The sequence below is a fragment of the Trichosurus vulpecula genome, chromosome 1 (genome assembly GCF_011100635.1).
Source record: "Trichosurus vulpecula isolate mTriVul1 chromosome 1, mTriVul1.pri, whole genome shotgun sequence".
In the NCBI taxonomy this organism is placed as follows: Eukaryota; Metazoa; Chordata; class Mammalia; order Diprotodontia; family Phalangeridae; genus Trichosurus; species Trichosurus vulpecula.
In genome coordinates, this window is record NC_050573.1 from 71,024,818 (window position 1) to 71,042,182 (window position 17,365).

The 17,365-nt window shown below is 44.9% G+C and overlaps 1 protein-coding gene across 2 annotated transcripts in view; it reads left to right on the forward strand.

Moving 5' to 3' along the window:
• Nucleotides 1-11,993, forward strand: part of KDM4B (lysine demethylase 4B) — a 277,035-nt gene extending 265,042 nt beyond the window's left edge. For both annotated transcript variants that reach the window (XM_036755284.1, XM_036755292.1), the window contains 2 exons: nt 7,573-7,665; nt 8,136-11,993. In XM_036755284.1, coding sequence (XP_036611179.1) covers nt 7,573-7,665; nt 8,136-8,321 — 279 coding nt within the window. In that variant the 3' untranslated portion in view covers nt 8,322-11,993. The remainder of the gene's footprint in view (nt 1-7,572; nt 7,666-8,135) is intronic.
• Nucleotides 11,994-17,365: the final 5,372 nt, after the last annotated feature.

Genomic DNA, 17,365 nt, shown 5'->3' on the forward strand with positions numbered 1-17,365 from the left:
TCCCCTTCCTGGTAGAACTTGGTGTCAGGTCCTCACTATTGGATTGGAGTAGGACTTCTAATCTCTCTCTCTCTCTCTCTCTCTCTCTCTCTCTCTCTCTCTCTCTCTCTCACACACACACACACACACACACACACACACACACACACACCCTACCTTTAATCAAAACTCCCATTGCCTCAATGTCAGCAATCAGCCAGATGTTAAGAGGAAAACAGTCAGATTAAACTAATTCACCAGCACTAAAGTGTGAATGGCTGATGGGTTTAGTGTGCCCAAGATCTATTTGCATTTTAAAAGAAGATCTTGTTAAGCAACTGAATTTCTAGTTGGTATTGTCTTTGTGAAATACTTTTAGGAAAAGGGGGTTTTCCTCCTTCCTTTTGTTGTAGAGGTTGCCAACTACAGGTGTTAGAATAGTCTAGATACTCTCTTTTGCTTGTTTTTTTTTTTCCTGTCATCAGACTAGGGGTGTGTGTGTGTGGTGACAGAAGATTAAGCCATTACCTGTAAAATCAAGGAGAAGGAGTCCATGTGGTCTATGACCCTTCCAACTTTAAAAATGCTTCATTCCTAAAATGGGTCTTTTCGCTGGACCTTCAGAGAAGTTACTGCTAAAGAATCTAGAATTGAACAACTGGAAGTAGCCATAAAGATCACCTCATTCAAATTAAGAACCAGAGAGAGGAAGCCCAGTCTCACTGGCTCTAGAGATTGGCCATTTTGGAGTCCTCACAATTTGAATCCCAGACCCAAGGGTCTTCTTTGAGTGACCATTGTCCTTGGGTTTGTTTCATTTGCCCTTAGAAGACTAGCTGACTTTTCTGACTTTTAAATTTTGTTTTATTTTGTTTCAAACTTAAGTGCTTTCTTTTGAGCTGAGGAGACCCTTGTGCCTGTCTCCTCTGATCCTTTCTAGTTTCATATTCTTTAAATTTTTTTTTCCTTGAAAAATCTGGTGCCAGGAAGCAAGTTTCCTCTTTTTGTCTTCCCTTTAGAGATGTAGGCTAGTTTAGTCTGTATTTATGGAACTGTTTTCTGTTTGTGAGAAACGTGGTTTTGGGGATCATTGGACTTCCTAGGCAGGGCCAAAGTCCTGAGGAAGAACCCTGTGATAATCCCTAGGGAAGGCTGTACAGACCATAGGATTCCCAGAGGAAGACCAAGTGGTAGCCATCCCTTAATCTGTGGGGATCACAGGGCCTCCTAGGGGTCAGACCCTAAGGAGGACCCAAGTGATGGCCCCTTAGGATGGCAGTAAGATCACAAGGCTCCCAAGACAGGGCCGGAAGTCCCACATGATGCCCCTTAAGAAGGCCGTGCAGACCACAGGGTTCCCCAAGGGAATGCAGAGTGGTAGCCCTCTTAACACTGCAGTGGGGATCACAGGACGCCTCAAGACAAGATCCAAGAGTAAGTCTGGCGAGCTTCCGCTGCCTGTTGCTTTCCTTCACTTGACCTTAGGAAAATCCATGTGATTTGCCCATTCTCACCCAAAGAACTCAAGACCAGAGTGGGCAGAGGAAGACATTTTATTACACTCCCCGAGAGAGCAGGTGTGGTGCTCGAGGGAACACTCACACCGATATAGCTGCAGGAGCAGGGGTAACCATTCCCTCCACTCCTGCTAGAGTCATGGTTAGTTTACAGTTTTTGTTTTTTTTTACATAGTTTTCCTAGGTTATACAATTTATATAAATAGGATAATAAGGATACAGAAGCAAAAGTGAAGTTCATTAGATTTTCCTTGTCTTAGTTTAGGATTAAACTATATTCTTTTACTTCCCCTACTTTCCCTCTTTAACATATGCAAATTATGCAAATCAGTAGGCCTGGATTCTTGACCAAGACCATACCCTAGATAATAAGCTTGAACTGGTTCAAGTGGGTTTGGTCTCTCTAATTCCCTAGACTGCCTTCTTAAAAAGTATGCACGTGCATACAAGCCTCTGACAGACCTTGAGGCCTGGTCTCTGCTAAAGCTGGGGTGGGGGAGGGCAGGGAAGCACACCTTTAGTTCTGTGGAAACAAAACTCCTCCTCACATTTCTTACATGTTTTTTCTTTTTGAGTGACTCAGGAGTTCGGGTATAGTATGTATTACCAGCCAAGCAACTCATGGTAAGAAATGTTTCCCAGACAATAAATGAATGGTTCAGTCTTCAGAGGTATTTTGGGCTATTCTGATTAGGTCTGAGAAATTAAAATCATGCCAAAATCTTGGAGCTGAATGTTTGCATTTCAGCCACAGGCCTGGTGTAGGTGCTCGCTCAATAAGAAAAGTCTAAGTCAGGCTTGTTAATGGTGTGGAACCATCTTTGTCCCTGTGCCGGATCTGGTGCTGGAGACTCACATGTACATTGGTCCTGATCTGCTGAGGAAGCTCGGATGACCCAGAGCTGACCTTTCCCCAGCCCTTCCTGGTCCTGACTGTACCTATGGAAGAGAGTTCACTTCTGTTAGCTCTGTTGGCCTTTCTAGAGGAAAAATGGCAAAGAATATGGGCTAGATGAAAGTTTGGGGAAGAAGTTGGAAACAGATGAGCACACTAATTAATAGCATGCGCGTAGTGCGCCGCAGCCAGAAGGGCTAGCCCTGCACCGATAGGCAAGGCGCCTCTCAAAGCTTTCATTTCCTGCCTGTAGTATGGGACTAATATGCCATTTGTTTTCCGGTATCATTGTGAAGAAAGCACTTTATAATCCATCAGGTTCTCTCTAAAGAGGCACTAAATAGACAAGTTCTCCCAGGTGGCAGCTCGTCATTTGTTGGCTTTATCTCAATGGGTATTCCATCAAACTGTTCTGTTTTGTTTTTTCACTATTTACGCCCTTTTGTCTCTTGGAGTAGAGAAGAAAGAGTCTTTGTTTGGAGTCAGAAGGGCTGGGTTTACTTGGTGACCCTTCCCTCCCTGGGCTCTAGTTTCCTCATCTATACAATTAAGGATTTGGACTTGATGACTTCTAAGGTCTTTCCCAGGTCTTAATGTCATTCCAGCAAAATTGTCCTCTGCGATAAACTCCCAGGACAACTTTGTAAGGTCCTTTAGGAACATATCAGAGAGATACTACCACCTCTCTGCTTGGCCATAGTACGCTGCTTCATTCGCACTATAATTTTAAGAATCCTAGCATTCAGCAATTAAACTGGGATCAGTAACTTTTCCACAGTGACGTACCAGATGCTGACCCTGCGTTTTGGGATCCAGGAGAGAATGTAAGGATTTCATGCCTTTATAGGTGGGGGAGAAGAGATGAAGTCTCCAGACTAGCCCAGACCAGTTTTGATAGTTGGGGGCTGCATGGTACTATGGGAAGAATATTGACTCGGGAGTCCAAGAAGATGCAGCCTCAGTTCTAGCTCAGCCATCAGCTAGTTGTGTGACCTCGGGTGGATTACTGCCCCTTTCTACATTTCATTTGTTTAAATTGATAGGATTCAACTAGATCATCTCTTAAGAATTCTCCCAGCTCTGAGGTTCTGTAGCATATGATATACCTTCCCTTGGTTAACAGTGAGGCCAGTGAGTGACATAAACTTGTGTAATTGATGAATTCCAGTCGGGGTCAGTCTGTTCCAAGGAGAGGTGGGAACAGCAGAAGCCTCGCACTCCTGGAGACTGCTTCGTGGCCCGGCACCATAGGAATCTCTCCAAGCTGCACCATTCCAACTTGGAATGAAGCAAAGCCGAAACAGCACTTGGCCACTATAATTTAGAAGGTCCTGAAGTTAGAACTGACCACACTAAGTTATTCCTTCCTTTGTCATTTTGTCACTGACAGTGGATTCATCATAGTTTGGTGACAATTCAGAAAGTAGTACTTCTGGATGTTTGTTATATTTCAGATTTCTTTCCCATTAATTTCTGTAATCTTTTCAAGCTGATCTAGACTTCTCTCTGTCCTAGAACAGACCCTGTACATTTCTTTCTTATTTTTAGTCCCATCATTTCCTAGGCCTAGAAAGTATTCTTTCCCTTACTTTACCTGCTGAATTCCTACCCCTCCTTTAAATCCCAACTAAACTGCTTCCTGTGTGAGTGAGTTCTTCCACGCTTATACACTCTCCAGAGAGTAACATGTGCACTTGTCATATAATACTTTGTATTATAGCTATTTCTGATTCTGTTTTATCTCCCATTAGGAGCTCCATAAGGACAAGTAGTTGGTCTTATCTAAATTGCGTATGTCTCCCAGCACCTGAACATAGAGCCATCCTGTGCTTTGGGGGGAAAGGTTCGGTTACACACACATTTATTGAGTATTGCTATATGTAGGGTCTTATGCTATGTACTCTGAGAGACAAAAAGGTTAATAAAGTGTGTTTGTGCCCCTCTTGGCATTTACAGTCTTACAGAGACTACAGGGCAGTAACATAAAGAGTGGTAGCAGGCAGGCAGGATGTGCAAATGCAAAGCAGAAGGCACCACAGCTCTGGGTTGGAAAACTGGAGACTTGACTTCCTGCAGGGAGGTGGGGGGAGGGAGTGGAAGGAGCAGAGGGCTGTGGAGGGCAAGGGGAAGTTTCCTAGAAAAGGTTACATTTAAGCTAGATCCTGAAGGAGAGCAAATGAGCAAAGCTTAGAGGGGAGATCACTTCAGGGTAAATAGTACCTATTACCCTTAGGAATTTCTAGAGATTCACCCCAATTCACCCCAGGTGTTGCTGACATTCTTGCTTAAAAAATAAGTTGCTATTGATGTGTTCTGTCTTTCACATCATCATCAGTTATCCCCAGTATCCTTCACCCTCCCATTCCTAGGGAACCATCCCATGTAACAAGTACTGTTTTTAAAGAGGAAAGATAATCAGCACAACTGATCAGCATAGTGACAAAGTCCAACAACATGTATCTCACACACACACACACACACACACACACACACCCCTCCACGGAGGGGAGTGTCTTTGCATCTCTCTTCATTCACGGCATGCTTGATCTTTGTAATCTTAATACATTCACTTTTGAGGTTTTGGTTTATGGTGGTTCTCTCCATTTAGATTGTCGCAGTTCCTGTGTATGTGGTTTTCTTGGCTCTTTGCTCTGCATCAGTTCATATAGCTTTTTTTCCATACTTCTCTGTATTCATCACACACATACTTTCTTATAGCACAGTTCTGTTGTTCAGTCATTTCAGTTGTGTCTCAGTCTTTGAAAGATACTGGAGTGTTTTGACATTTTCTTCTCTAGCTTCTTTCACAGATGAGAAACTGAAGCAGACAAACAGGGTTAAGTGACTTGCCCAGGGCCACACTAGCTGTCTGAGGCCTGAGTTGAACTCAGGAAAATGAGTCTTCCTGGTGTTCTATCCCCTGCAGCGCCACCTAGCTGCTTGTTGTTTTCTCTACTAGACTGTGAGCTCTTTGAGGGCAAGAACTGTTAGGTTTTTGCCTTTCTTTGTATTCTCAGCACTTTGCAAAGTACTTGGCACATACCAGCTACTTTTTATTATTAATGATTTTCATTCTTACCTTTGCGTGCATGAGGCATGAGCTGAGTGTGTTAGACAGAGCCCACCTTCCTCTAAGCAATATCTAGAAGAACTCCTCATCCTAAATGGAAGGACTCTAATGATTTGGAGGTAGAATTACTTTCCACTCTTTATCTTTGAAACAAGCATCTCTTTTCTCTTCCCAGAGACATAATTCATGTTCTAATCAGTGAGCAGAGAAAGCAGTTGGGAGCATGAAACTGTTTAACACCCCAGGTCTTTACACCTGACTGATTATTCCACCATTTGCTAAAATAAAAACATATTTTGGTAACTGAAATTGTTTAATTTGGATGAAAATGTTCCATTTGAAGGGAAGAAGTTACTGACTAGCTGAGAGTGATCACCTAGTGACAGAAGCGTAGGAGAGAAATTTGTTTCCTCCCTCATTTCTATTTCAAATGGCAACTTTAAGGTTTTTTGAATGTTAGTATTAGATTTTATTAAAAAATTATAGTCTCTAAGATCCCTTTCAACTGTGACAGAACATCTGATATAATCCCATCATCTCACAAACAGGAAAACTAAGGTCCAGAGAGAAGTAACTGGCCCAGTGTCACCCTTAATCAATAGAAGGGCAGAGATAAGAACCTTATTCTTCTGATCGTTAGTCCAGCGATGTTTGATCCCACGTGACACAAGTTCAGATACTTTCAGTCTCTAGATCAGTGGCAGGAATCCCAGTATAGCCCAGTAATTACAGCTGTTTCTTTAACTAGCCCATAACTTCCCATATAGTACATGCTCAGATATTTGATTTTTGACTTGATAGTGTCTGCCTGGTTACCCCAGAAGCTTTTATGGTGGAATAGAATGTCCTCCCAGGCTGACAAGCAGTTTTTATAAAATGTCTGTAGGAACTAACCTAGACTTCTGAGTGCTAGGTATCCTCTGAACCTGTTCCCTGGGGTCACTGCAGCATCCCCAAACTAGTCACCTCTCTGCAAAGCTGATAAGGAGTGGTGTTTGTGACCTTGAGTCTTGCCTCTGCCATGACAAACCTCTCTTTGGCTTGCCATTTCAAATCTTGATGCCAGGAATGGTGTCTCTTCTCCAGCTAAACATAGCCATTTAAACCAGTCCATGAATGTTTTTAGATCTCTACTCCTTCCTATTTTTCCTTCAACTTCTATGGAAAATGTGCTCCAGCTTGCCAGTGTCCTTACTGTAGTGTGATGGCCCCAGCTACTCCCTTGTACCTGTCCTGAGGACATAGCATTAGACTGGACAGTAATAACTGGTGTGTCCTCTGGGCTGAAGGAGTTCGGTGCCAAATGTAGTCTTTTGACTGCTGACAACTAGCATCACGACCACCAAAAACCATCCTAGAAAGAGCATGGAAACAGACAATTTGTCAAAAGATGGCACCTTATTAGCTCTACGTAAGGATGGCAGAGGAACAGTGATCCTTTTGCAAAGAGTCTTAGGAATGAGAAGTCATCGTTTTATATAATTTAAAGCTAGAAAGGGCCATCAGAGCTCCTCCTAGTCCAGTCCCATTGTCTTAGAGATGGAAAGACTGAGTTTCAGAAGATCACACAGACAGCTAATAGCAGAACTCAAGCTCTGTGACCCGTGCTTCAACCCCAAAGTTGTGTCACCTTGTCACCAGCCCCTCCCCCACTCAGTCTGTGACATGTTCGAAAGAAAGTGTTGAGGGTAGCCAGAAGGACCTTTTCTGCCTGATAGCTTCCATTAAGGTCAGTCCAGAGTTGTCATGTGAAGTGAGTCTTTCTGTAGCCCAGGTGTCCAGACCCCTGAGCACACACAAACAGGGAAGATAAGCTGCTCCCTCAACTAGACGTCAGACTGCAGCCACCCTATGAAGATGTTATTGTCCTGGGTGACCCAGGCGCTAGGATTGGCATCTCTGCTGGAAGGCAAGACATTCAGACTAAGATCTGAAGTGTTTCTGTGCTAGTTGAAGAGCCAACCATTTTTTCACTCATCCAACAAATGCTAGGTCCATGCTACGTACACAGCTCTGGGAGGAGATACAGAGTTTGGCTAAGATGTGGTCTCTCCCTTCATGGAGCGTGCAGTCTGAGAGCATCCTATTTTTTGTTTCTGCTTCCATTGTAGGTGGAGTTTGAGGATGGTTCCCAGCTGATGGTGAAGCGTGGTGATATTTACACCCTTGAGGAGGAGCTGCCCAAGAGGGTCAAATCTAGACTGGTAGGTAACACAGAGGCACTGACTGCTTTTTTAAAATGTCTCTGTTGGACTTTTACAAAGTAACTAATGTAGAAGATGAAAAGACAGGCGATGCCGTCTTTTCTAGCACCAGCCATCAATCCTCAGGGTATTATGAAATCTCTTTACCATTCAGGCCACTTGTGTTTGCCTACGTTGGAAAAGGGCCTTGGGCTTTCTTTGAGCAGGAAGCAGAAAGTGAAGGAGAAGGTGTGGGAAGGGTCTGCCTGAGGACTTAGAGCCAGGGATCCCTGAATTGGAGGAGGACCAGGGTTTGAGGCCTGCCACCTCCCTACAGCTCTCAATCCTGTACTTGTCTAAGTTGAAGGCCAGTGGGCCTTGGCCGCCCCTCAGATAGCAGTTGGAGTCAGTGTAGCCATCTACTTGGCTGAAGACATTGGCTCTCCTTGAGCCCTGACCCTCTAATAGAGCTGTATTTCCTGTCTTTGCAGTCTGTCAGCACAGGTGCTCCACAAGAGAAAGTATCCTCAGGAGAGGAGGCCAAGGCAGCGAAGCGCCCAAGGGTGGGCAATGCCCGGAATTCTGAGGACTATGGACAGAATCCTGATTACCTGGCCTTCATGGAGAGCCTCCTGCAGTCACAATACCAGCCTGGAGCCCAGAGCCACATGTTTTAGTACAAACACAATTTTAGTACCAACATCTCGTGACCTCCCCCACTCCCCACCCCCACTCTGACCCCTTTACCCCAGCAAAGCACCCAGGCAACTGTGGAACAAGTGGACAGCCCCCTCCTTTCCCCCCTCCTCCTTCTCCCTGCAATAACTTGCTGTGAATTCCTTTCATCTACATTTAATTTTGACCATCTGAGAGACTTGTCTGGCCACAGGCTACCTCGACTCTGCTGAACACACTGCTGACGGTAATAGGAAAAGGAAGCGATGGTAACCTCTCAGATTGCATGTCACCTGGATGCTTTAGAAGAGCTTGTATTCCCGGAGCACATGGATGCCTGGCTCTTATCTTAGGCTAGGAAGGGTTCAACGTTACGTTACAAAAGCAAAAACTACTCAGATTTTTAAACCATGTAAAAGCTCTCATCTTGAAAAGGTGCTATTTCACTGACTACTGAAGCAGCCTTTGGAATTGTGATTTCTGTATATAAATCACCTTTGTGAAGTTCTTTCTATAAATACTTATTGTTTAAAAAAATATAAGAAAAAAAAGGAAAAAGAAGGAAAGAAAAAAAAATCCCCAAACTGGTTTTCTAGATTTGTGGCTTTAAAAAAAATGTTCTTTTCCCCGCAAACTGAAATGGGATTTGAGTAACACTGAATACGAGGGAGAGAAAAACATCTCATTCATTTTCTTTTGTTGTTGTTTTTAAATATTATTTGTATATTGAGTGGGCAGGGAATGTGTTTTAGCTGGAGTGTCTTGGAAGTTGAGGGTGTTTGTGTTACGAGCAGCCCATTTGCGTGTTTCTTTTACTGCTCCCTCTCCCAGTGGCCATGCTGAGGCTTGTCAGTCATTCAGGTGGGGCTACAGACAGGGTTGGGGTATGCACTGGGGGAGGAGGGGCACCAAGGTTGAGAAGGGGAGGCCCTGCTACCTTTGCTCTGCTCTTCTCTGTAGTCCCTTGGAGAGGTCTTGCAGCTTCCTCCCCACGGCTCTTTGTGCTCTTAGAAGAAGGCAGGTTGAGGGTTCTGCTTGGTCTCGGACCTTGGGTGCGTTTGCTGCTCCACACCCTGGCAGATGGGATGCGTGGCCAGCACCTCTGTGCATGCCTGGCAAAATAAATACTTTCTTTTCTGGTTGGCTTGATCTTTTGCTCCTTACTATTGTGAGAATCATTCCATAACTAAGTCTCAGAGCTTTATATGTATGTTTGATGACAGAAGAAATTCACTCATCCGCTTTGTGGCTGCGACCGACTTTGTTTAAGCAGAAGAGAGACCCCTTAGGTCGCCCCCTGTGATGTACACTGGAGGCAGGCCTTGATTTTTTTTGGGGTGCTGGACATGTGGCCGACGTATATTTGGTTGTCTCTATTAATGACTCCTAGCTGAACCAGTTTGGGGGGTTTTTATTGCAGACCACAAAAGATGTCTCCCATCATCCCCTACAACTGAGCCAGGTAGCCATGAGCTAAGAAGTGATCTGAAACTGGGGAAGGAGAGACAGGGAAAGAGACCATGGACTTGGGAAAGGATCGGTCTTGTTCGGATCAGGGTCTGGGTCAGGGGTTTGCCCCTGGATGCTGTGACCATGTTTACACTGACTCCTGATGAGCCTCTTCAGAAAAGCCAGCAATGTAGATGAGACACAAGCAGATGTGATTTTTCTTAGCATCTGGTATCTGAACAACCAACCATGGACACTCTGAAGGGAGTGGCTGGCTGGTTCATGACAGGCGGAATTAGACCCCTTCGGTTGTTGTTGCCTCGTTGACTGGAGACCCTTAGTGTTCCTCTGTGTAGAAAGGTGCTGGCTTGCTGTTTGAGGCCATTGCACGATGACGTTCCTCCTGGTGTTTTATTGGGGCGGGGTGGGGTTTAAGGTGTTGGTTTCAACTTCAAGTGAAACTGCACCTTTTTTTAATCTTAGATTGAATTGAAGAGAGAAAATGTACTTCATATGTCATTTTGGAGAAAGAGTAAGCAGAGCTGAGGCCAAGCCTCATTTTATCTGGCTGTGCGTTGATCTGAGTGGTTTCCTGCCATTCACAAGAAAATGATTTCAAGAATAATCTGCATGTATTTTTTAAAGATGTTTTAACAGTTGATAGGCCAGAGAGAGTACTATTCAAAACAAAAAAGTGAGAGAATGTTGACATCAGAGAACTCTTGCTGTGGAAAGGGGAGAGTGAGGGCTGGGGAGGAAGGGTGGGCAGTGGGGACCTTGAGTTGTGGGGATCTCCTTCTTTATGTAGCAGTCCTGGCTGAAACAGCACCTTTCCTAGATCTTTTCATAGTTCTATTTATGTTGTCAAAACGAGCAGCTACATATTCTCCAGGGCCCATATTCAAGGAGTGCTTATTTGAATTGGTACTCTGGACCCTTAGAAAACTGTTCTTTGTTGGACTGACCCCTGGATGAGGCTGCCCCTCCTCCCAACACACACACACACACACACACACACACACACACACACACACACACACACACACGCCTTCCAAGTTCGGGCTTTTGGGAATAATTTGTGCTAACTTATACATAGTGGCCACAGTACCAGGGGAAATGCACATTTTTTTTCCCAACAAAACATATTTGTAAGTATCTTACCTGCTACAAAATTCCAGGCTGCTTGTTATTTTGAAATGTCTTCATTTCTGAGACGTGCCTTTGGTGTTTTAGGTGGCGAGAGGGCTGATAACCTAGCCCCTTTTTAAGGGTGGTGTGCTTTATAATTCTCTAAAGGAGACAGACAATTTGGCAAAGAGCATAAGGCCCATCCAACTGAGTGTGCACAGTGTGGACGTATAGGAAATGTGTCTTCAGATGAAAAGATTGACCCAGTACTCAAAGGCATGTAGTGATGGCTTCCAAGAGAAACAGCTTAGGACCTTAGGATCAGCTCCTGGAAGAAGCCTTAGAAATTTTCTAGGCCAACTGTCTCATTAGTCAGAGGCCCAGATCGGTTCAGTGACTCATTCAGAGGGGCAGGTAGTAAGTAGCAAAGCCAGCATTCCAGCCAAGATCTCCATCCACACAAACCATCCTCCTCCCTGTGTCAGCAGGCACACAGCCTCACTGGTGTAGCTCTCAGACCAGGCCAACCCCTTCATCTTATAGATGGGGAGCAGCGGGGCACAGGTCTGGTGCTCAGAGAGATTTAGTGGTTCACCCAAGGTTAGGAAGGACGTTGAGAACGGAACTGGTATTTATACTCACTCATGTCCAGGAGTTTGAGGAGAAGACAAGACAGAACAGGAACACCGTGCTTGTGCTGTTGCTTTCTCTTCCCCCTTCACACGTGCTCTAAACTGGCCTGCTGGCTATTCCCTGAGCTAAGCAGAACGAGGCATTCCATCTCCTGTCTTGGTGCCTTTGCCGGGTTGTCCCCCACACCTGGAATGCACACCCTCCTGCCCCCGAGCTCTTGCAAGGCTCAGCTCAGGTGCCGCCTCCTTGGCAAGTCTTTCCCGATCCCCCAGGTGTTAGTTCCCTCTGCCTCCTGAAATTACTTTGTATTTACTTATCCTGTACATGTTGTATCTCCCCAATAGAATGTAAGCTCCTTGGGGGCAGGGACTGTTTGGTTTTTGTCTTTGTATCCGGAGTGCCTGGCCCAGTGCCTGGCACATCATAGGCACTTAATAAAAGTTGTTGAATTGTTGAATCCCTCACACTTAGGGAGTAAGTGTGAATCTTTTCTTCCACATCTCTGCCATACCCTGGCCAATTCTGAATCCTGCGGGGCCTCTTAGGCTATATGTTTTAGTTTTGCCTGGGATTCCTGGAACAAAGTGCTGTTGGTGCTGGGATTCACATCTAGTTCTTACTCCAAGTCCAGTGTTCTGTCCACACACCACAACCACCTTATCCCAAGTTTGTTAATTTTTCCTGCCTTTTCAATGATATATTTCACATATGGTGTGAGGAATCAGTTATGTGACTAAGTAGATTCCCCCTTGGGCCTCAGTTTCCTCATTTGTAAAGTGGGAACAATATTACTTTAGGAGAATCAAGGGAAAAAAAACTTAAAAGTGAGCATTGCCACGAGGGTAATGATAACAACCCATATTTACAGAGTGCTTTGAGGTTTGCAAAGCATTTTACGTGCATTATGTCTGTGAGTTGGGGGCTATTATTATCACTATTTTATAGGTGAGGAAATTGAGGCTTAGATGAAAGGACTTGGCGAGAGGAGCATGGCCATTAATTATCCAAGCCCAGTTCTTAACTGCCATTGGAGTTAGTTATCTGATGGGAGCATTCTGTCTGGAGAGTCCAGAATAGAAGTACAAAACACAACCCGCAGCACTCCTAAGTGTGGCCAGAACTAGATTAAAATGTAATTGAGAAATAGCTGACAAAATAAATAAAAACGCGATAAAGCCAAGATGCTCCATTTAAAACCAAGTCACTATGTAACTTAGAAGATTACTAATATGTGGTCTGTTCGAATTGAACAACGTGGATCTGGAAGCCATGTATTCTCTCTGGCCCACCCAGCCCCTGACTCCAAATCAAAGTTGAGGCTTATATTTTAGAGAAAACCCATTTCTGTTTGGAGGCGATGTTTAACAAGCCACATTCACCATGAAACAAAGCCTTGCTCTTCAGGAGAGTGTGTAACCAGTGGCCAGGTTCCCTAACCCAACATGAGACAGACCCTTTCAGCCTTCCCTGACGATTCTGGCAACATTAGCAAGATAGGGTTCAGCAGGCTTTTTAATTTCGGTGTGTGTGGGCTGACAGATGCATTCTGGTCTTCAACCCATAACATGAGAGAGCGTCATTTTTTAACCTCTCCGTAGTCCTGCAGGCAGCATGCAGGTGGTCTGTTCTTGTGCAGATGGTGTGTAATTGTGTTCTGCTCTTGAGACCTTGTAAAATAGAGTAGCGATTTTGGATGGGCCGTCATCTGGCTCTGGCCAGAGCCGAAATACCAGTCTTGATTAAGGATGAACAGACACCAAATGTTTTAATGTGTATAACTGGATGAGGTCCCCATGCCAAGGAAGGAGTTTACTTGTAATTTGTTTGTTGGGAAGCAGAGGAAAAAAATGACACGTCCCCAGACATGTGAACTTCGGGGAGCGCTAGACATGGAGTCAGATGATGGTGGTTTCTTTGATTCCTGGCTCTGCCACCAGGCTGCGGACAAATTTCTGCCTCTCTGAGGCCTCAGTTTCCCCATCTGTAAAATGGAGATAGTGCTTGCGTTACCCATCAGGGAAAGTTCTAGGTAAGCCTCTAAGCGCTAGAACCTTTGTATTAGAGCAAATTAATTACCCAGCCAATGGCAGAACTTGAATGTGGATCTTCATGTCTGAGGCAGGCTCTACCCAATACACTTCCCTGCCTCTTACCTTTCCAGTTTATTGGATAGAACTTGTTGAGTAGCACAGCCCTGAAGGGATACTATCAAGAGTTCCAAGCTCCAGCATGACCTGAGAATAGTGATGAATGCTAAGCATATCCAAAAAAGGGTTTGGTTTGGTTTTTTCAATTATTTTTAGTGGTGTTGGGGTTAAAAGGATCAGAGGATGGTCTAGGACCACGAGGCTAATGATAATGGTTGACATGGAGAAAGTTGAACTAGTCAACTCTATAGTTTGGTCCCATTTTCTCTTCCAAGAAGAACATCCTTTGTCCTAGATGGTTATGTCCAAAAATGGTTATGAGGAGGGAGGCCAGAGAAGATCTATTCTGCCTTTGCCGGGTTCAGGTCACCAGGACGTGGATAAATAATTGTCTGAAAGAACTTGGGTGTGATTGCTGAGCCACACTATCAGTGGTCTTTACGTCTTGGAAAATAGAAGGGGTGCTGCGGCACTTTGAGCCCAATAGGATTCAACAGCAAGAAATGGCAGCCAGAAAATCTAAGACGATCTTAGACTGTTCTGAGAGGCTTGGTGTCTAGGGCTCTTTAGGTGACCCCTGTTCTTGCTATCCTCTGCCCTGCTCAGGATGTATCTGAGCATTGTGTTCACTCCCTGGTGCCATGTTTAGGAAGAAAGATACTGAAAAGCTAAGGAGTCCTCAAGATTGGTCCATATGAGGAAGGATGAAAAGACTGGGGATATTTAGCCCAAGGAGAGAGTCTTCAGTTATTTGAAGGGGAAATGGGATTACATTTGTTCCCCAAACCCCCAAATCAGAGCTAGGAGTAGTAGATGAGAATATAGTGTAAACTGCATGAGATTTAAAGGACCTGAGTTCAAATTCCAGCTCTGCCATTTTGGAGCATCGCTAACTTCAAGCAAGTTACTCCCCTTCACTGGGCTTCCATTCCTTTCCTACAAAGTGATCTCTTTAGACCTCTCCCAACCCAACATCCGTTATTCTAAGTTTCAGAGAGGCAGATTGAGCTTTTGTCTAAGGAAAACTTCCCTAACAAAGCTACCAAAAAATGAAACAGACTGCCTCCTGAGGCAACAAGTTTCCTCATTAGAGACCACCAAGCAAAGGCTGAATATCAGCTTCACGGGTGTGTAGGCAACCAGGTGGTACTGTGAAGAGACTGGTTGATTTGGAATCAGGAGGATCTGAGTTCCAGTCTTGCCTCAGTCACTAGCTGTGTGACCCCTGGGCCAAGTCACTTAAATTCTCAGCCCCATCTGTAAAATGGGGATGATGCTAGCACCAGCCTCACAGGGTTGTGAAGCTCGAGAGAGATGCTATGAAGCGCTGCAAACCTCAGAGCAGTATATCAATTCTGGCTATTATGCATAATTACAGTTTTGGAGAGGATTCTTGCTCAGGTATGGGTTGGACCAGCAGGCCTTACAGCTCTTGGGTCTGGGGAGTCTATGTGGCCTGACCTGCCCGCAAGCAGAATTTCTGATGAGTAGCAAGTCTCTGGGGATTTCCATCAGGCCAGAGCTGTAAGCGGGGAATTTTTGTTTCCAGGGTATTACCCAGAGAATCACTTCATTGCAACTTTGAGGAGCAAGCACACCCAGGCACGAAAGGAGCACGAACCATGCCCAAAGTTGGGGGTGGCTTAGTTGTGTCTATATAGACAGACAGTGACAGGGAGGCCCCGAGGATGCTGGCATGAGGTTACTTATGGCCAGGGAGGCTGGAGGGGAAGCTCATCCCAACCTTCCCTCTTCTAGCTTCCCATTTTTAGTTGTCCTGCTAACTAGATACTGCTCCCTTCTTTCTGCATTACTCTAGGACTTCCAGGTAAATCCAAATCGTTAAACCCAGTGCCTTGGGGCAGAACCCTGGTCACTGCCATCTTAGAGCTCTGAATCCAGTAAAATTGTGGATCAGGAGCTGGCTAGAACCAGCCCGCTGGATAGAGTGCTGGGCCTGGGCTCAGGGAAGACCTGAGCACAAATTTGGCCTCAAGACGCTAGCCGATGTTGACCTCTGCCTCAGTTTGCTCAAGTGCAAAACAGGAATAAAAACAGCACTTAGTCTCACAGAATTGTTGTGAGGATCAAATAGGATCATATTTGTAAAAAAAAAAAAAAAAGGAACACAGCACATAGTGTGCCATTAGGAGTTCTGGCACATAGTAGGCACTCTAGAAATGCTTGCTCACCCTTCATGGGATTGGGGTTGCCCGGTTCTGCGCTCTCAGATGAGCACAGCTGCAGGCCCAGCTTCTGACTCCCAGCTCATAAGTATTTCCCCTGGGCATGCTGGGAATGTTGCTGATATTCTGGGAACCTGAATCTGCAGGCGTGTGAACTCCAGCCCTTTTCTTGGCTGCCCTTTCCAGGTCCTTTGGCCAGGGCAGTGGGATCAGTGCAGTCTCTGTCTCTGGTTTGCTTTTGTGTTCTTTCTGTCTTGGCTTTTGCCCTTGTCCTTGTATCAGGACTCATTTCTTTTTAGAGTGATGACAAAAAGCTCACAGAATCTCAGAGTTGGAAGTGACTTGACTTAGAGACCTTCTGGTCCAACTTGTCAGCAACAAGAATCCCTTCTCCCACAAACCCTTTATTCTTCTTGAAGACTGCTAGGGATGGCAAACCCACCACCTCCCAAGGTCAATCTCTTTTCCATTGTTGAATGGCTCTAACTTTTTCCTAACATAAAGCCACCTCTCTGTCCCCCACTAGGGACAAGAGAAGCAAATGTCATCTCTTTTTCCCAGTAGCCCTTCAAATATTTAGACAGTTTTCATGGTCCTCTAAAGTCCTCTTAACCAGGTAGACATCTCTAGGTACTTCAGGTGTTCCTCATAGGGCATAACCTCAAGGTTCTTTACCATTCTGGTTATCTTCACCTGGATACTTTTCTAGCTTATCACCAGACTCCAACAGGACCGTCACCTCCCCTTCTTCTACTTACTGTGCTACTCTTAATGTTAACGGTCACCGTGTCACGCTGTTGGCCCCCATGCCTCTTGTAGTGCACTGAAACCCTCTTTGAGACAAACTGTGGTCTAGCTAGATAAAAATCATACAACTGGCCAAGCGCTAATCCTTGGCCCACTCTGTGTTGATAGTTCCGAATCTTCCTCATTGTACTGCAGTGAAGTGTACAGCCATATCTGTTTATCTTGGCTGCCATGATAGCATGACAAGCTTTGATAAACACTGCTTAAGTCTTTGTAAACTCTATGAGCACCACCAATCTACCATCAGACAAAAGGAAATGAGGTTCTCAACTGGGATGTTCTCGGTGATGCTGTGCTGGGCTCCTTTTCAGATGGTCACAAACCACCCAGAAAATACAAAAGTGGCATTTGAAGCCAGGCTCTCTGTCTCCAAAGCCACTCTTTTCACTCTACCTTGTCTCATCCTTTCTACGTTTCCATCTTGCCCCGAGACTCTTCCTATTCCATGTCCCCCGTAAGCCCTGCTTTTTCAGTTCAGATACCATCCAGTTAAAAAGGCAGACAGATGGGTGTGAGAGATATACTAGGGACAGAAATCTATGAATGCGAGGCTACTTTTTAAAATTTATTTTTTTCAATGAACAAAAATTATTTTCTCTTCCTCTTACCTCCGTGAATGAAAAAAAGATGGAAAACAAAACCCTTGAAACAAATCTGCGTAACCGAGCAAAACAAATGTCCATGTTAGTCATGTTC